The sequence below is a fragment of the Salmo trutta genome, chromosome 27 (assembly GCF_901001165.1).
Source record: "Salmo trutta chromosome 27, fSalTru1.1, whole genome shotgun sequence".
NCBI lineage: Eukaryota > Metazoa > Chordata > Actinopteri > Salmoniformes > Salmonidae > Salmo > Salmo trutta.
This window is the reverse complement of record NC_042983.1, coordinates 40,222,677-40,243,253: the sequence shown is the minus strand read 5'-3', so window position 1 is coordinate 40,243,253 and position 20,577 is coordinate 40,222,677. Positions and strand designations below refer to the sequence as shown.

Sequence of the window (20,577 nt, the reverse complement as noted above, 5' to 3'; positions counted from 1 at the left end):
AATCAGAGACAACGATAGACAGCTGCCTCTGATTAGGAACCCTACTCGGCCCAAAACAAAGAAATACAAAAACATAGAAAAAGGAACATAGAACGCCCACCCAATGTAACACCCTAGCCTAACCAAAGTAAAGAACAAAAAACCCCTCTCTATGGCCAGGGCGTTACAAGATTAAAAATCTATTTTACAAGAGAGGCCTGCACACATTACAATAACAACAGAATGATAAAACAACACACACACACACGTGTATAAAACAATATAATTCAGCACAATAAACAAAAAAAATAAACATTTCATAAAAGGAATCACATTCAACTACATAGAGGTTCTCAATCACACACACACACACACACACACACACACACACACACACACACACACACACACACACACACACACACACACACAACACACACACACACACACACACACACACACACACACACACACACACACACACACACACACACACACACACAGACACACACACACACACACACACACACACACACACACACACACACACAATAGATATATGGGTTGATGAATGACCAGTAGGAGGGGCAGTCTGAGGTTTACCAAAAGACCAATGGGGAGTTTGTGTGACTAAAAGTGAAACTGGATAGAGCCTATAAGGACAGGGAGGTATTCTAATCACAAAGCAGAGCTAACAGGCATGCTAGGAACCATCACACAACAGGGTAAGACAGACTTGTGGAAATCCTTACATAAAATCAATAACAGACAAAATCTACACTTTACACACTTCACTTCTCCAGAAGGCATCCTCACTCACGCACACATATCTTCAGACACACAGTTTTAGTCCAGTCCAGACCCATCAGAACAGCTCAGGTTATCGGTGACCGGTCATGATGTCTGCCGTGGGCATTGCCAAGATCCTCTTCTGTGTTCTGTTCCTCTACAGCTGCTGCCAGGGTAAGTCCTCTGTTACTGTTCCTCTACAGCTGTTGCCAGGGTCAGTCCTCTCAGTTACTGGACGGCTTGGTTACTTAATCATCATAACGGGATGTAGATATGTCTTTATTAGTGGGTTTATTACTTTACAACAAGATAAACAGATACTCACGAGGCACAGACAGACAGACAGACAGACAGACAGACAGACAGACAGACAGACAGACAGACAGACAGACAGACAGACAGACACAGACAGACAGACAGACAGACAGACAGACTGACTGACTGACTGACTGACTGACTGACTGACTGACAGACAGACAGACACCGTAAAAATCTAGTTGATTCAATTAATTATTATTTAGCAACTGGTTCCTGTCTTTTTTTTTGTTTACTCAACTTTTTGGTCAAAGTGCTACCTGACCATAACATTTTTAGTTGGCTCAAACTTAGCTCCTATTTGGAAAATGTAGGCAGAAAGTAGATTAGGGACATTCAAATAGTGCTTTTAACATACGACATTTTCAGATTACATATTTGACACACATTCACTTTGTGTATGTAACATTAACCTAATAAAAATGAGGTTTGTGCAGTAGGTCTAATACATTATCACATCATATTGGCTATATGCCTGGCTTGACAATATTGTTCTTCTCAGACCATATTATATTTCAGAACTCGAGCTTTGATAACAAAATAGATCTGTTGGTGTAGCACTTGCGAGGCACAGCTGAGCATAAATTTAAATAATTCACTTTTTTATTTAGCTGGACTGATGGTACCTACATCTGATGGGCATGGTGGGTTCAATGCCGCGTTCATAATAACTGGGAACTCGGAAATCTTACGAGCTCCGACTGGGAAAAATCGCTTTGAACGGTCATCCAACTCGGAATTCCAAGTCGGGGAACTTGGGCCTCTTTGTAGATCTCCGACTTTCCGACCTGAAGATCACGGACATCATGACTTGACCTCAGAGTTCCCAGAGTTCCCAGAGCACCACATGACAACTGGGAATTCTGGTAAAAAAAAAATGTGTTTAAATCAGGATGTCAGTGATCTTCAGGTCGTAACATTGGAGCTCTAACTCAAGTTTCCTACTTGGTATTCCGACTTTTTCCCAGTCGGATCTCAATTTTTTTCAGAGTTCCCAGTTGTCTTGAACACACTGAAGTCTGAGATTCCCGAGTTCCCAGTTGTTTTGAACATGGCATTAGTCTCAGCGGAGGGAAGGAGGGAAAGAACAGCAGAGGGTCCGCCTCACCCGGTCCTGCTCTCTCCTTCCTTTCCTCCGGTGAGACTGACCAGAGAGAGGGGACAACGTCTTCCACCTGATGGCTAAGGTCGAGTCACACCGCATCTGCCTCATACACAAATTGTCACGTCCTGGCCAGTATATAAGGTTAATTGTTTGTAGTTTGGTCAGGGCGTGACAGAGGGTATTTGTTTTATGTGGTTCAGGGTGGTGTGTTTGGTTTAAGGGTGTTTGTTTTAGTAATTCCGGGTGTTGGTTTATGTTTAGGTATTTCTATGTGGAGTCTAGTATGTCTGTTTCTATGTCTGGTGAATTGGGGTTGGGACTCTCAGTTGAAGGCAGGTGTTGTCTATCTGCCTTTGATTGAGAGTCTCATATATGAGGGTGTGTTTGTGTTTTGTGGGTGATTGTTCTGTGTTCAGCCCTAGGCTTTGCCAGACTGTTAGTTGTTCGTCTTCGTATTTTGTTATTTTGTATGTTCATTCTTATAGTTAATAAAAGTCAAGATGAGCATTCACGTACCTGCTGCATTTTGGTCCTCATTCACCGACGACAACCGTGACACAAATTCATGTTCCTATGACCAGAGAAAGTTAAATATCCCTCCCTATTAAAATAGACAGGACAGCTGCTACTAATAATAAAAACACAGCGCTACTTGGCTACTCATTCACTGCATTTGCAGTGGAAGTAGAGAGAAACATGTTTTATGTTTTGTAATAGTGTTGAATAAAAACAGTGTTGACAATGCTGAATAGAAAGTTAAAAACTTAAACTCAGCAGCTGTTTGCTGTATTCTTTGACAGTCTCTCTCTCTGGTCGTGGTTTTAAACGTTATGAAATCTCACGTAGGCTGGTATCAAACTTTTCTATGGCCAGGGTCGTGGAATCTGTATGCACGGTTATGTGAGCTATCTGACTGGCCAGTGCAGTAGATTGGACCAACTAAAATGTAAAAAATATTTCAAATCAGGTCCCATTTTGATCAAACATTTTCAGAAACTAAAAAAGTGCAGGCACACACACACACACTAGAAAATACTTTGTCATCATATGAGGTCCTTGAATAGTCAACTCATGTTATAACCTCTCCCACCAGGAAACTAAATGTTGGCACTCAGTGAATAGAATTCTGTTAACAGAGGAGTGTGTGTGTGCGCGTGCAAATGTGTGTGTGTGTGAACGAGCTATTACCTAACACTACCATATAGTTTGACCGTCTAGTGTCTGTAGTGTTGTAAAGTTACAGGGGAATTCCCAGCCAGATAAAAGAGACATGCATCATTTAACTACAGTGTCAAATCAACATGAACACTACTGATTTCTCTCACTCTCGCTCCCTTAAATCTCTCGCTCTCTCCCTCCACTTCCTGTCCATGTCTCTCTCCCTCTCTTTCTCCCGCCCTCCCTCTCACTCACTATCTTTATTTCTCCCTCTCTGTGTTCATGTGTGCTCTGCTACGTCCACAATAGTGTGTTGGACTGAAATAACCATTAGAAATCATTGGACATGGTCCATGACCCTGTTTCCCACAACTAAAACGACATAAATCCTGAGAAAGTCAAGCCATGCCTAATCAGTCTCACGATAAAGGAAGTGTTACATTTCAGATGTAGTCTTACACAACTTAAAACTGTTTAACCATATTTCTGTTTTCAGATACCCAAAAAAGGGGACACTCAATCACTCCCACAAAGACACACATTGGCAAACACACACCCGTGCACGCGCACGCGCACACGCGCGCGCACACACACACACACTAATCTCTGTAATACGTGTGGCCTGTTCACCTCAGGTTCCCTCCTCCCCTTTTCCTACATCTGTTTCTCTCTCTTTCTCACACATCGTTCTTTAACCTCCATCTTTCTACCCCTCCCCTCTCTTTCTGTATTCAATAAAATGCTATCTCGTCTTATTTTCAATGGTTGCACAGTTAAACAATAGTTATTTTCTCACTTTTAGGTGTGATGCATTGTTACTCTGTCCCAGGAACGGAAATGGTTGAGTTTTCAAAACCAATGGTCAAATTCCCATGATGCGTCAATTGTCCCACGTTTGAAACCGTGGATGATGCGTTGGTACACTTGTTTATTGCAGGAATGATCATCATCTGAAGATCTCAAGTCATAGTGGTTTGTTAGTTTTGGAGAAATTCCCAAAACTTTGGTGAGAGATACCAATCTTTGAAATGCTCTTGAAATAAAGACAACCTGGACCACGCCCAGAATTTTTGTGTTGACACTTACATCATGTCACAGTGCATTGTGAAGAATCAGGATGGATGTGGCTATGATAAGTGTGCAAAGGCCAGATGGAAGAGATTGCACAAAATAAACATCATTTAAAAGCTTAACTTTGTGTTAATCCACCGCGTTGTCAGATTTCAAAAAGGCTTTACGGCAAAAGCATACCATGCGATTATCTGAGGACAGCGCCCCACATGAAAATACTTTTAAAAACCAGCACAGGCGTCACAAAATCCCAAATAGCGATAAAATAAATCACTTACCTTTGAAGATCTTCCTCTGTTTGCAATTCCAAGGGTCTCAGCTACACAATGAATGGTTGTTTTGTTCGATAATGTCCCTCTTTATATCCAAAAAAGTCAGTTTAGTTGGCGCCATTTATTTCAGTAATCCACTCGTTCAACATGCATACAAACGAATCCAAAAAGTTACTGGTAAAGTTCGTCCAAACAAGTCAAACAGGTACTCTAATATCTAAATAAACAATAAAATTCACGCGCGCAACAAGACTACTTTTCTAATGAGGGACACCTTGGAAAAACTACAACTACTTGTTCATTTTTCAAGAAACAAGCCCGAAACCCTTTCTAAAGACTTGACATCTAGTGGAAGCCATAGGAACTGCAATCTGGGTCCTATCTATTTGTTTTTCCCATAGGCTAGCATTGAAATTGCCTGTGAACTCAAAAACTAATTTTCCGGATGGATTTACCTCATGTTTTCGCCTGCCATATCAGTTCTGCTATACTCACAGACATTATTTTAACAGTTGTAGAAACTTCAGAGTGCTTTCTATCCAATGCTACCAATTATATGCATATCCTAGCTTCTGGGCCTGAGTAACAGGCAGTTTACTTTGGGCACGTCATTCATCCGAACTTCCGAACACTGCCCCCTAGCCTTAAGAGGATATATATTCCGTAAATAAAGTATTTCTGTTTTTAATACATTTTTTTTACATAATTTTTAATACATTTACAAAAATGTATTATGGGGTATTGTGTGTAGATTGCTAAGGATATTTTTTATTTAATCCATTTTAGAATAAGGCTGTAACGTAAAAATTATTGGAAAAATTCAAGGGTTCTGAATACTTTCCAAAAGCCACTGTATAGCTGCAGGAAGTAGTTTAGTCTCCACTACACTACTATATCGGTCAGCTAATACAGGACTAGTAAAGGCCCAGACACCCTCAGCACCCCTACTTCCCGCGGCTATGCACACACACACAGAAATCAGTACCATGGACAGGCATATCATATTTCGTTTACATTGGTTGGACTAAATTGTTTTTGGTATCTTAGTTGTCTTAGCTATCACTATTAGACTAAGCATACTGTAGGTGATTAAATGATGTTGAAATATTGAAGTTGAAATGGTGCTGGAGTAGTGGAGGCAGCTCCTGTTTTCTTTGCAACTTTCGGTAACTAACTGCGGGTCTAAATCAATAGTTGTTTAGTAGTCAGAAAATGTCAGAAACATGAACTTCCTTGACCATGCTGTAGATCATGTAACTGTTCGTGGACTGGACAGAGGTTGCTCTCTGGTTTTGTGATGAAACAAAGGTGTGGTTGAATTTATTCTGCCAATGTGTCTTCTTATTGTCTTGACCCTTAGGCCTATATTTCACGGTGGCAAGGGATGTGAACTAACAGGTTATAGAGCAAACAACACAAATATGTAATATGGCTTTTTTTTCCTGGCTTCCTTTGTGATTTTACCCATGCACCATTTCTCAAAAGATGACCTGTTTTTTTGATAACCGCCCAACAAAGAATAGTCGTTTGGGGAAAATATCCCTTCTATTTCATTCAGCTATGTTCAATGATGCTAAAAAAGGTTTATGTTAATTAACGATCAATTACAGTGAGACCGGCAGTTATTTGCATGAAAATCACAGGCTGACAAAATGTCATGACCGCCACAGCCCTAGGTATCAGTAACAAAACATTCAACGTTATGAGTTTGAGTTTATTTTGAGTTTATTTTATTTTTACAGGGACAGTGCACATTAATCAACGTTTCAGTAAAAGTGCCGGTTTTAGCCAGCCGGCTAATTTTCAACCGCAGTCCCTGGGCAGGTTATTAAAAACAATTACAATATAGACAATCATAGAACAGTGAGCACACGCAGAGTAACATAGGACAAGCAAGATGTAGCATACAGACAGAGAGGACGCCTCCTCCGCTGTTTCACCAACCAGTGATATTAAGGTTACCATTTCACACCAGAGCGTTCACCATACTTGGACGATTACAGAGAAGTGGTAAGTGTGTTGATATAATCTGGTAAGGAATTAGGAATGATGATTGAATAATGTCCTGGATGTAAAGGGTTTCAAAGGTGGGTCAAGACGCATCATGAAAACCAACCTTTTCTATTCCTGGGACAGAGCACCAATTACATCACACCTAAAAGTGAGAAAATAACTATTGTTTAACTGTGCAACTATTGAAAATAAGGATGCATGATGATACATAAGGGTTCTATGTTATAAGCGTTTGTAAGTGCATTTATAAATGGTTAGTAACTGGACATAATATTGGCAAACACTGACCAGTTATTGAACTATTTTTATCAATGATTTATAACCATTTATTAATGGTTTATAATGCATTTACAAATAATTAAATAATCGTAATTTAAAAAAAGTAATAACCCCTTTATAACCCCTTTACAAATTAAACATTATTGTAAAGTGTTAGCTATTATTTGTTGTTGAGGCAATTATCTGCTGACTGTTTGATTGATTACCTTCTCTTTCTCTCCTCTCTCAGTGACTCAGGGCCAGATGGTAGTGGACTGCTGTCTGACGGTCAGTCAGAGAGAGATCCCTAGACACGTTGTCGTAGGTTACCAGTCTCAGGTCAGAGGTCAAGGCTGCTCCATCGACGCTGTGGTGTAAGTGAAAAACTTGTATTTCATTGGTTTGGATTTACAACGACCACCCACTGTGGAGTTGAGAGGATTGTATATAGGTATTACTGCATTGTTGGAACTAAAAGCACAAGCATTTCGCTACACTCGCATTAACATCTGCTATCCATGTGTATGTGACAAATAAAATTTGATTTGATTTGATTTGGTATAAGAAATATGGTGAAAACCCCACATGCCTTATAAGAAAGCAAGGCTGGGCTGTTATTATACTTATCAAAGACATAAACGTAACATGGAACAATTACAAAGATTTTACTGAGTTACAGTTCATAGACGGAAACCAGTTAATTGAAATAAATTTGTTAGGCCCTAATCTATGGATTTCACATGACTGGGCAGGGGCGCAGCCATGGGTGGGCCTTGGAGGGCATAGGCCCACCCACTCAGGAGCCTGGTCCAGCCAATCAGAATGAGTTTTTCCCCACAAAAGGGCTTAATTACAGACAGAAATACTCCTCAGCACCCCCTCCCCCTCCTCAGACGATCCCACAGGTAAAGAAGCCGGATTTGGAGGTCTTTAGTTGGCATGGTTACATGTGGTCTGAAGTTGTGAGGCTGGTTGGATGTACTGCAAAGTTCTCTAAAATTACATTGGAGGAGGCTTATGGTAGAGAAATTAACATTAAATTCTCTGGCGACTGCTCTGTTGAACATTAATGCAGTCAGCATGCCAATTAGACACTCCCTCAAAACTTGAGAGATCTATGGCATTGTGTTGTGTGACAAAACTGCACATTTTAAAGTGGCCTTTTATTGTCCCCAGCACAAGGTGCACCTATGTAACGGTCTTGCTGTTTAATCAGCTTATTGATGGATTATCTTGGCAAAGGAGAAATGCTTACTAACAGGAATGTAGACAAATTTGTGCACACATTTTTGAGAAATAAGCTTTTTGTGAGTATGGAACATTTCTGGGACCTTTTATTTCATCACATGAAAAATGCCACCAACACTTTACATGTTGCATTTATATTTTGTTCAGTATATCTTGCTTATACCTTACCCTGTCCACTTACATAATGCTAATCAATTGTTGTATTGTCTAGTATTGTCTAGTCCGTACAGTGTGTGGTAGGTCTATAGCAGCAACCTTTCCAAAGCATTGTCTAGTAGTGGTAGCACTGCCGACTAGACTACACATGCCCCCCAGCAGCCATAGCAACGGTAGTTTGGGGATACTGGGGGGATTTGCTGAAGATGTCTATATATCTGTCCACTAATACAGGACTAGAAAAGGCCCAGTGCACTACTTTTGTGAAAACATTTCAAACTTGAGTCTGATAATTATCTGTACAAAACAATTAATCTGATAATACTTGTGGAATATAAGAATACTTGCTTGATACGTATATGTTTTCCAGGTTCTTGAAATACTTTGCAAATTATTTCTACGTGAAAACTAAAATGGTCTATTCATTCCTTTTCCATTTTAGTAGACTCCCTCTTATCCAGAGTAACTGCATACATGTTCATACTGGTCCCCCTTTAGGAACCGAACCGACAATCCTAGCAAGCACCATGCACTCTCATACTTATTTCCCTCATTAAAATGCAAATCATTTTATTACATTTTGACATGCGTTTTTCTGGATTTTTGTTGTTGTTATTCTGTCTTTCACTGTTAAAATAAACCTACCATTAAAATTATAGACTGATAATTTCTTTGTCAGTGGGCAAATGTACAAAATCAGCAGGGGATCAAATACTTGTTTCCCTCACTGTATGCCAGTAGCAGGAGTTTGATCCCAGCATATTCCTTACTCTCTGTACCTCCCTGTAACCTGTCTCCCCTCTCAGTCCTTACTCTCTGTACCTCCCTGTAACCTGTCTCCCCTCTCAGTCCTTACTCTCTGGACCTCCCTGTAACCTGTCTCCCCTCTCAGTCCTTACTCTCTGAACCTCCCTGTAACCTGTCTCCCCTCTCAGTCCTTACTCTCTGTACCTCCCTGTAACCTGTCTCCCCTCTCAGTCCTTACTCTCTGGACCTCCCTGTAACTTGTCTCCCCTCTCAGTCCTTACTCTCTGGACCTCCCTGTAACCTGTCTCCCCTCTCAGTCCTTACTCTCTGTACCTCCCTGTAACCTGTCTCCCCTCTCAGTCCTTACTCTCTGGACCTCCCTGTAACCTGTCTCCCCTCTCAGTCCTTACTCTCTGTACCTCCCTGTAACCTGTCTCCCCTCTCAGTCCTTACTCTCTGGACCTCCCTGTAACCTGTCTGCCCTCTCAGTCCTTACTCTCTGTACCTCCCTGTAACCTGTCTCCCCTCTCAGTCCTTACTCTCTGGATCTCCCTGTAACCTGTCTCCCCTCTCAGTCCTTACTCTCTGGACCTCCCTGTAACCTGTCTCCCCTCTCAGTCCTTACTCTCTGTACCTCCCTGTAACCTGTCTCCCCTCTCAGTCCTTACTCTCTGGACCTTCCTGTAACCTGTCTGCCCTCTCAGTCCTTACTCTCTGGACCTCCCTGTAACCTGTCTCCCCTCTCAGTCCTTACTCTCTGTACCTCCCTGTAACCTGTCTCCCCTCTCAGTCCTTACTCTCTGAACCTCCCTGTAACCTGTCTCCCCTCTCAGTCCTTACTCTCTGGACCTCCCTGTAACCTGTCTCCCCTCTCAGTCCTTACTCTCTGTACCTCCCTGTAACCTGTCTCCCCTCTCAGTCCTTACTCTCTGAACCTCCCTGTAACCTGTCTCCCCTCTCAGTCCTTACTCTATATACCTCCCTGTAACCTGTCTCCCCTCTCATTCCTTACTGCAGCTTCACTACCAGGAGGGGACTCAAGCTGTGTGCTCCCGCTGACCCCACCTGGGTTACAGACCTGATGAATCTCATGGACCGCCTCATCAAGAAGTGCCACGAAACCAACTTCAAGGTACTGTCCTTACAAGCAATGTGTATGTAGAGTACAAGCAATGTGTTTGTAGATTACTACATAGATTACAGTGTATAGTAGATATAGTACTGTGTAGATTACATACCCGGAATATCTGCATTGTGTCCCGCCACCCACCACCCGCCAATCCCCTCCTTTACATTAGTGCTACTCTCTGTTTATCATATGCATAGTCACGTACATACTACCTCAATTAGCCCGACTAACAGGTGCCTGTATATAGCCTCTCTACTGTATATAGCCTCTCTACTGTTATAGTCTCTCTACTGTATATAGCCTCGCTACTGTATATAGCCTCTCTGCTGTATATAGCCTCTCTACTGTATATAGCCTCGCTACTGTATATAGCCTCTACTGTATATAGCCTCTCTACTGTATATAGCCTCTCTACTGTATATAGCCTCGCTACTGTATATAGCCTCTCTAATGTATATAGCCTCTCTACTGTTATAGCCTCTCTACTGTATATAGCCTCTCTACTGTATATAGCCTCTCTACTGTTATAGCCTCTCTACTGTATATAGCCTCTCTACTGTATATAGCCTCTCTACTGTATATAGCCTCGTTACTGTTATTTTTCACTGTCTTTTTACTGTTGCATTTATTTCTTTACTTATCTATTGTTCACCTAATACCAATTTTTTACTTTAAAATTGCACTGTTGGTTAGAGCCTGTAAGTAAGCATTTCACTGTAAGGTCTACACCTGTTGTATTCGGCGCACGTGACAAATAAACTTTGATTTGACATAGATTGCAGTATATAGTAGCTGTCTTCATCAACCTGGCCAAGGCTTTCGACTCCGTCAATCACCGTATTCTTATCGGCAGACTCAACAGCCTTGGTTTCTCTAATGACTGCTTCGCCTGGTTCCCCAACTACTTCTCAGACAGAGTTCAGTGTGTCAAATCGGAGGGCCTGTTGTCCGGACCTCTGGCAGTCTCTATGGGGGTACCACAGGGTTCAATTCACGGGCCGACTCTTTTTTCTGTATATATCAACGATGTCGCTCTTGCTGCGGGTGATTCCCTGATCCACCTCATGGCAAACAACACCATTCTGTATACCTCTGGCCCTTCTTTGGACACTGTGTTAACTAACCTCCAGACGAGCTTCAATGCCATACAACTCTCCTTCCGTGGCCTCCAACTGCTCTTAAACGCTAGTAAAACCAAATGCATGCTTTTCAACCGTTCGCTGCCCGCACCCGCCCACCCGACTAGCATTACTACTCTGGACAATTCTGACTTTGAATATGTGGACAACTACAAATACCTAGGTGTCTGGCTAGACTGTAAACACTCCCTCCAGACTCATATTAAACATCTCCAATCCAAAATTAAATCTAGAATCGGCTTCCTATTTCGCAACAAAACCTCCTTCACTCACCCCGCCAAACATACCCTCGTAAAACTGACTATCCTACCGATCCTCAACTTCGGCGATATCATTTACAAAATAGCTTCCAATACTCTACTCAGCAAACTGGATGCAGTCTATCACAGTGCCATCTGTTTTGTCACCAAAGCCCCTTATACCACCCACCACTGCGACCTGTATGCTCTAGTCAGTTGGCCCTCGCTTCATATTCGTTGCCAGACCCACTGGCTCCAGGTCATCTATAAGTCTATGCTAGGTAAATCTCCGCCTTATCTCAGCTCACTGGTCACGATAACAACACCCACCCGTAGCACGTGCTCCAGCAGGTATATCTCACTGGTCATCCCCAAAGCCAACACCTACTTTGGCTGCCTTTCCTTCCAGGTCTCTGCTGCCACTGACTGGAACGAATTGCAAAAATCGCTGAAGCTGGAGATTTATATTTCCCTCACTAACTTTAAATATCAGCTATCTGAGCAGCTAACCGATCACTGCAGCTGTACATAGTCCATCTGTAAATAGCCCACCCAATCTACCTACCTCATCCCCATATTGTTTTTATTTACTTTTCTGCCCTTTTTCACACCAGTATTACTACTTGCACATCATCATCTGCTCATCTGTCACTCCAGCGTTAATCTGCTAAATTGTAATTACTTCGCTACTATGGCCTATTTATTACCTCTCCTCGTCACGCCATTTGCACACACTGTATATAGAATTTATTTTTTTTCTTCTATTGTGTTATTGACTGTACGCTTGTTTATTCCATGTGTAACTCTGTGTTGTTTGTGTCGCACTGCTTTGCTTTATCTTGGTCAGGTCACAGTTGTAAATGAGAACTTGTTCTCAACTAGCCTACCTGGTTAAATAAAGGACTTGTTCTCAACTAGCCTACCTGGTTAAATAAAGGTGAAATAAAATAATAATAAAATAAAATATAGTACTGGGTAGATTACATAGATTACAGTATATAGTAGGTATAGTACTGGGTAGATGACATAGATTACAGTATATAGTAGGTATAGTACTGGGTAGCTAACATAGACTACAGTATATAGTACTAGGACGATTACATAGATTGCAGTATATAGTAAATATATTACTGGGTAGATAACATAGATTACAGTATATAGTAGATATAGTACTGGGTAGAATACATAGACTACAGTATATAGTAAATATAGTACTGGGTAGATTACATAGACTACAGTATATAGTACCAGGAAGATTACATAGATTGCAGTATATAGTAGATATAGTACTGGGTAGATTACATAGATTACAGTATATAGTAGATATAGTACTGGGTAGATTACATAGATTACAGTATATAGTAGATATAGTACTGGGTAGATTACATAGATTACAGTATATAGTAGGTATAGTACTGGGTAGATAACATAGATTACAGTATATAGTAGGTATAGTACTGGGTAGATAACATAGATTGCAGTATATAGTAGGTATAGTACTGGGTAGATTACATAGATTGCAGTATATAGTAGGTATAGTACTGGGTAGCTAACATGCTAAATTAGTCAGAATTATGATTTGGCAGTTGGCTTAATCTCTTGCAAATCCTCCAGGTGTTTTTAGCTGCAAGCATTGAACAATTGAACAACAATGGTGTTGAGTCACAAAACGAAGAAGTAAAAAAAAAACGATGTGATTCAGCAGTTACTAAACCACTAAACTCTGGAATTTAAAAGAAACTTACTTTAGCTAGTGACCTAACTCTATGTGTGTCTGTGTGTTTGCAGGCTAAACACTGTAAGAAGCTGAAGAACGATAGTCCCTAAGGTCCTTGTCGGAGCCCCTCCTACCACCAACACCACCACCTCCACCTCCACCCCCGTCTCCCGGTCAAAACAACCATGACAGAGTCTGAGAAGAACCTTCCAAGTGGGTGAAGAACAGGGTGGGAGAAGTAAAACAACAACAAAAAAGACAAATGTGATTCCTCTTACCACTAATGCACTTTTTAAGTTTCCTTCTGTCTTCAGTCTTTAGTTTATCCAACAGACTGTCTTGCTTAAGATGCCATGCGGTTTCTCAGTGGCACTTTCACGTACAAGACGGTTTTTTATTCTTTTTATGTGACAAAATATTGAATATTCTAAAAAGAGTAGACTGGCTTTGACCCTTGACCACAAATTTGAACTGACCCTTAAAGCTACAATCTGGGATTTGATAAGCAACAATCTGGGATTCTGTAAAGCAACAAAATGGCAGAAGTAATTGAAATGACCAGATTCCTAGATCCCAGACTAATTTTGTCATCAAATACAATTTTATTTGTCACATGCTTCATGAACAACAGCTGTATTCTAACAGTGAAATGCTTACTTACACGTCATTTTCCAACAATGAGGTCAGGGGTCAAGGGGTCAGAGTCAAGGTGCTGGCAGCTGGTTAGAACACCCATCTGCCTAATCTATACGTAAATCTCAGAGAATTCCATATTTCTTATCATTTGTGAACCTACAATGTATTTGACAAATTCTTGTTTTTTCATGGACCTTTTGTTTTTTTCAATAAAGACTTTTCCAAATCAATGTTCTGAGTGAACATATTGCTGTATATTTTGAGGACGAGAGTGTATGGGCTGGTTTCCCGGACACAGATTAAGCTCATGGGCCCAAATCTGTAAACAAGAAGTAGTATAACTATTCTCCAATAGAGGGGACAAGCTAGATTACTATTATTTTATTTAACTAGGCAAGTCAGTTAAGAAAAATTCTTATTTACAATGACGGCCTACTATGGAACAGTGGATTGACTGTCTTGTTCAGGGGCAGAACAACAGATTTTTACCTTGTCAGCTTGGAGGATTTGATCCTGCAACCTTCTGGTTACTGGCCCAACACTCTAACCACTAGTCTACCTGACACAACGCAAGTGGCTATTTTTAGCCTGCCACTGCAAAGGTTATTAGATATGCCTGACGAGATCCTGGAGGGGAAGCGGAGGAGCCTAAAGCATTGCCTAAACCAAATAACCACAATTAACCTTTCCACCCTGACTGTCTGTGAGTCAGTAGGTAGTGAGGGTTTCCCCTGACAGGTGGTTGTCTAACCTACAGTATTTATAGCCAAGATGTGTGAGTGTTTTAGAAAACGGGAGATCACTGCAGTTTTCAGCAAGGGCTTCTCCTGGGCTGGCTGGCAGTACGTATTTATGGTTCTACCATCCATAGGAAACAGGAAGAGGAGGATCCCCACATATGTGTGCTTTTTAGGATCAGGCCTCTGATGTAATACATACCCAACAACACAACACATACTCAACAATGCAGTAATCACAGTGACGTCATCAATCAACCAATCAATGAAATGTATTTATAAAGCCCTTTTTACATCAGCCGATGTCACAAAGTGCTATACAGAAACCCAGCCTAAAACCTCAAACAGCAAGCAATGCAGATGTAGAAGCACGTGAGTGCGATGCATGCTGAACGCGGAATGAGAGAGAGCTCGGTTTCTGAAAAATTGTTTACGAACCTACCTGTTTAATTGGATCCCGTGATGCAGTTATTCTCAGTTGCTGAGACCGCTACTATCTGTCCTGGGATACTGCTAAACCCTAAAGTCTGAAGAGCTGCTGCTTGGTGAAGCAGCTAGCCTAGCTGCTAGCTATCAAGCTAGCCAGGTTTCCTTGACAGTTTGAACACAATGCGACTAGCACAGCTAGCCCACAATGCGATTAGCCCTTGTGTCCCAGGCTTGTGGCTGTTTAAATATACTACTACACAAACAAGTCTTATAAGCATGGTTGGTTCCTGCATGAGACTGACTGATACCACACCAGGCTTCTTACCTTGAAACTGAGATACTCCTTTAGGTTCCCAGAGTAATGTTCTGGATGTACTGACAAATTGCTTATCAGAGATAGTGTGGATTCCTCCCATGTACAGTCAATCAGTCACTGGCATGAACCCAACCAAGACAGGTTATTAGAAAAGCAGCATTATGCAAAAACACACGATCTGATACACACAGAAAACATTTCCATCACAGTAGTTTCCATGGTTTTTAACACAGTGTAACGGCCGTCGAAGGGAGTAGACCAAGGTGCAGCGTGGAGAGTGCTCGTCATTTAATTTTAATAGAACACTTTAAACAAAACAAGAAAATGAACGACAGCCAAACAGTTCTGTCAGGAACATCAACTCTAAACAGAAATTAACCACCCACAAAACCCAAAGGAAAACAGGCTGCCTAAGTATGGCTCCCATACCCGGCCAAAACAAAGAAATACAAAACATAGAAAAAAGGACATAGAATGCCCACCCTAGTCACACCCTGGCCTAACCAAAATAGAGAATAAAACCCTTTTTTCTGTTAAAGGCGCATTATACAACAGCATCACATGCAAAGCCTGAATTCTTTGATCACCCGAAAGGCTGTCATTGGCTGTCATAAAAGATCTGGACCTTAGATGGCCAATCCACAGTTAAAACAATGAACAATGCAACAGTAAACGTCTTCCCCTATGAATGATGCAGATATTGTGTGTGACTAACACATTTCAGTTATCAAATTCCAGTTGTCGTGTGTGACCACAGATTATTCCATTGTATTGACCAGATACTCAAGTGACCGTTCTAACAATTAAAAGAAATGTCTTCAAAAATGGAAGGCAGTTAACCTGGGTAACAGTCTTTTTAGGTAGTCCACTCCATGTACTCCATGTCATGTTGCCAAAGAAAAAAACACCACAGAATTTAGGCTCAGTTTTCCCTCTCACGTCACCTCACGACTTTCAGTTAATAATGGGCCAATCAGTGAAACATTTGAAATGACGGATCTCTATGGCAAGACGCATCATTCACCCAAGTTTCATCATGTTTCGGGCCAGTTCTGTCTGAGATATCGCGTGTGACTAATGTACAAACAGACAGACGAACGGAGACCAATCCACAGTCCCCTGCCCAATTTCATCGTGGGGGACAAAAAATGGTTACTCCCCTTTGTTTTGGTAAGAAGCTGAGGCGGGACCATGGGAAGATTTCAATTGCATACTCCTTGTGTCCTCTCTCCTCGTCTTCTTCTCAAAAACATTGGATGAGAAATCCAGAGGTCCCGCCCCTCTGACTTTCTCCTCCAATGGGTTTTGAGAAGGAGGTGAGGAGAGAGGATGCGAGGAGTATGCAATTGAGATCTTCCCATTGTCTATGTTCTTTCAGCCCTATGTCCCCTCAGCCCTATGTCCCCTCAGCCCTATGTCCCCTCAGCCCTATGTCCCCTCAGCCCTATGTTCCCTCAGCTCTATGTTCCCTCAGCTCTATGTTCCCTCAGCTCTATGTTCCCTCAGCTCTATGTTCCCTCAGCTCTATGTCCCCTCAGCCCTATGTCCCCTCAGCCCTATGTTCCCTCAGCCCTATGTTCCCTCAGCTCTATGTTCCCTCAGCCCTATGTTCCCTCAGCCCTATGTCCCCTCAGCCCTATGTTCCCTCAGCCCTATGTTCCCTCAGCTCTATGTCCCCTCAGCCCTATGTTCCCTCAGCCCTATGTTCCCTCAGCCCTATGTTCCCTCAGCTCTATGTTCCCTCAGCCCTATGTCCCCTCAGCTCTATGTTCCCTCAGCCCTATGTCCCCTCAGCCCTATGTTCCCTCAGCCCTATGTCCCCTCAGCCCTATGTCCCCTCAGCCCTATGTTCCCTCAGCCCTATGTTCCCTCAGCCCTATGTTCCCTCAGCCCTATGTTCCCTCAGCTCTATGTTCCCTCAACCCTACGTTCCCACAGTCAAATGTTCCCTCAGTACCCACTGAACCAATTTCAATCAAAATTGGCACAAATGCTTATTGTTTTAAAGGGCAATTTCTCCATGTTTCAACCTCAAATTCATTATCTCCAGCACAATACCTGTGTCTACCAGTAAAGGCTGGTGGGAGGCTGGTGGGAGGAGCTATAGGAGGACAGGCTCATTGTAATGTCTGGAATGGCATTAATGGAATGGAGTCTATAGTGGTTTCCATATGTTTGTATTCAATTTGCTCATTATTCTTTTCAAACATTTTCAAGCTCTGTCAAATGGGTTGTTAATCATTGCTTGACAATCATTTTTAGGTCTTGCGATAGATTTTCAAGCAGATTTACATAAAAACTGTAACCTGGACACTCAGGAACATTCACTGTCTTCTTGGTAAGCAACTTCAGTGTAGATTTGGCCTTGTGTTTTAGGTTACTGTCCTGCTGAAAGATACACCCAGTGTCTGGTGGAAAGTAGACTGAACCAGGTTTTCCTTTAGGATTTTGACGTTCCTTTTTTAATCCTGAAAAACTCCCCAATCGTTAATGAATACAAGCATACCCATGACATGATGCAGCCACCACAATGCTTGAAAATATGGAGAGTGGTACTCAGTAATGTGTTGAATTGGATTTGCCTCAAATATAACACTTTGTTTTAGTCACCATTGGCCCCATGAGCGGTTTCCTTCCTCTCCGGCAATTGAGTTAGGAAGGATGCCTGTATCTTTGTTGTGACTGGGTGTAAAGTGTAATGAATAACTTCACCATGCTCAAAGGGATAGTCAATATCTCCCAATAGGTGCCTTTCTTTGCAAGGCATTGTAAAACATCCCTGGTCTTTGTGGTTTAATCTGTGTTTGAAATTCACTGCTCGACTGAGGGACCTTAAAGATGATTGTACGTGTGGTGTACAGAGATGAGTTAGTCATTTAAAATCATGTTAAACACTATTACACACAGAGTGAGTCCATGCAACTTATTATGTGACTTGCTAAGCAAATGTTTACTCCTGAACTTATTTAGGCTTGAGAAAGGGGTTGAATACTTTTTGATTCAAGACATTTCAGCTTTTCATTTTCAATGAATTTATAAAATGTGGAAAAACATAATTCCACTTTGACATTATGTGGTATTGCGTGTGTGGGCCAGTGACAACAAATCTCAATTTAATACATTTTTAATCAGGCTGTAACACAACAAAATGTGGAAAAAGACAAGCGGCGTGAATACTTTCTGAAGGCAATGTATATATTATTAATTTAGAAGTCCAACAATGAATATAGAAACCACAGATTTCCCCTTTAACCCAACGAGTCCTGTAACAATGTACATTGAGAGTCAGGAAGCTCAGGGAGTGAGTGTCTTAATAAATAAAAGAAACAATGAACACGAAAAACAAACAACGACATGAAAACAGAGTCAATAACACCCGAGGAAAGAACCAAGGGGAGTGACAGATACAGGGAAAATAATCAAGGAAGGTGATGGAGTCCAGGTGAGTGTCATGAGGTGCAGGTGCGCGAGACGATGGTGACAGGTGTTAATAAGGTGATAATCAGCAGCCTGATGACCTTGAGGCCGGAGAGGGAGTATACGTGACAGTACCCCCTCCCCGACGCGCGGCTCCATCCATAGGACGCCGTCAAAAGGGACGAACCTTTTGGATCTTCATTTTGGTCGGCGTCCAGCGGCTGGAGCTGCGCGTCTAGGTCACCAGGCTGCTCGTTATGGCGCACACCTGTCACCATCGTTACGCGCACCTGTGTGTCATCAGACTCACCTGGACTCCATCACTTCCCTGATTACCTGCCCTATATATGTCACTTCCTGTGGTTCCTTCCCCAGGAGTTATTGTTTCTGTTTCATGTCGGTGCGCTGTTCGTGGTTCTTGTTCTGGTTCTTTTATTTATTAAATGTATTCACTCCCTGAACTTGCTTCACGACTCTCAACGTAGATCGTTACAAGTCCCAAGTCATGGCAGTGATTTACGACATCGAACCCCTTTTAAAGACATTATTCTGTACTTTTGTATACTTTTTAGCCAGTAGTTCTGAATGTAACACTCAAAAGTGGTCCCCAAAAATTGCGTACTACGCCACATATGTGCAGATATGCTCCGTCTCTCGCTCTGCTGTGTGCGCATCTTTGCTAGCTGTCACTCAAATGGTGAGAGGCTGAAGCTCATTGGCTAGAACTGAAGTTTGCTAGGAGGCTGGCCCATGTGGGGGAAAATGTGGGGAAAATGGCACAGCACAACTTCCAGAAAAACAGTTGCTTTCAAACTAGGGATTTTTGTGGCTAATTAAGATAAGACAGTAATTCTGCTCATAGATTATGCATGAATGAACGACACATTGACACATCAGGGGTTAGAGGTCAGGGGTCAAAGTGGTATGTTTAAAAAAAAAAAAGACTTAGTAGTCACCAAAGATCTGGAGCATGTCTTTAATTAAGCATGGTGTGTTTGAGCTTCCAGACTATTGGTTTCTATTGGATATATCTATTTCTTCTGCATCCATTGAAGAGTCTGAATGGTTTCTGCTATTAAAAGCTATCTATGAAAAGCTGAGACTCTCGGAGTCATTAGAAGGAGTGATACACAGAAGACCACAGGAAATGCCAGGACATTGTGTCTATAATACTGTATTAAGGTCACATAGTTTCTGTCACAAACGTCACACTGACTAGTTGGATATTCATTCAATGAGCAAACCATTTCTGTACTTACAGCATTCATATAAATTCATTTTGATCAGGTGTTTTGGTTTGGAGGGACTTCTTTTTTTTCTATTAACATATGTCAATATAAACTCATGAATGCAACTGTTTATGTCAACTAGTTTTGTGTTCTACTTGTAGCCCTGGTTGTCCTGAAAAGATAAAACACTTCATTGTGACGCTAAATGTTAAATGAAAAGATGATTTTTGCATAAAAACGTATGAAGTCGGAGGCGCTGCCTGCGTATGGTTAGTTTGGCTGTCTTGTCAATCAATGGGCGGGCTGGTGGTGGTTTCTCCTGAGAGATTGGATAACGTGCACTGCAACACACCCAGCAGCTGTGCTCCAGATGATATTGATTACTGCCAGCCTTGATTAGAATGTGCCAAGCAGCAGTCCCATGTGGGCAGGTTGAAATCTAAACCCAAACCAAGGAAAAATGTGACTTTCTAGTTTC

General features: G+C 41.8%; 1 protein-coding gene across 2 annotated transcripts; it reads left to right on the top strand.

Moving 5' to 3' along the window:
- Positions 1-618: 618 nt before the first annotated feature.
- On the top strand, positions 619-14,201 carry ccl19a.1 (chemokine (C-C motif) ligand 19a, tandem duplicate 1). Of its 2 annotated transcripts, XM_029718185.1 has the most exons (5): positions 641-704; positions 816-942; positions 7,211-7,334; positions 10,129-10,243; positions 13,407-14,201. In XM_029718185.1, the coding sequence occupies exons 2-5, from the start codon at positions 876-878 to the stop codon at positions 13,443-13,445; spliced, it is 345 nt and encodes a 114-aa protein (XP_029574045.1). In that variant the 5' UTR covers positions 641-704; positions 816-875; the 3' UTR covers positions 13,446-14,201. The 2 variants fall into 2 exon arrangements, with proteins under 2 accessions (XP_029574044.1, XP_029574045.1); XM_029718184.1 differs by having other exon boundaries at positions 619-942.
- The last annotated feature ends 6,376 nt before the right edge of the window (positions 14,202-20,577 follow it).

Coding starts and splice junctions, on each gene's coding strand:
- ccl19a.1 (XM_029718184.1), top strand. CDS start 876: ATGATGTCTGCCGTGGGCATTGCCAAGATCCTCTTCTGTGTTCTGTTC. Junction 7,335..10,128: donor TGCTCCATCGACGCTGTGGT/GTAAGTGAAAAA, acceptor TCCTTACTGCAG/CTTCACTACCAGGAGGGGAC. Junction 10,244..13,406: donor GCCACGAAACCAACTTCAAG/GTACTGTCCTTA, acceptor GTGTGTTTGCAG/GCTAAACACTGTAAGAAGCT.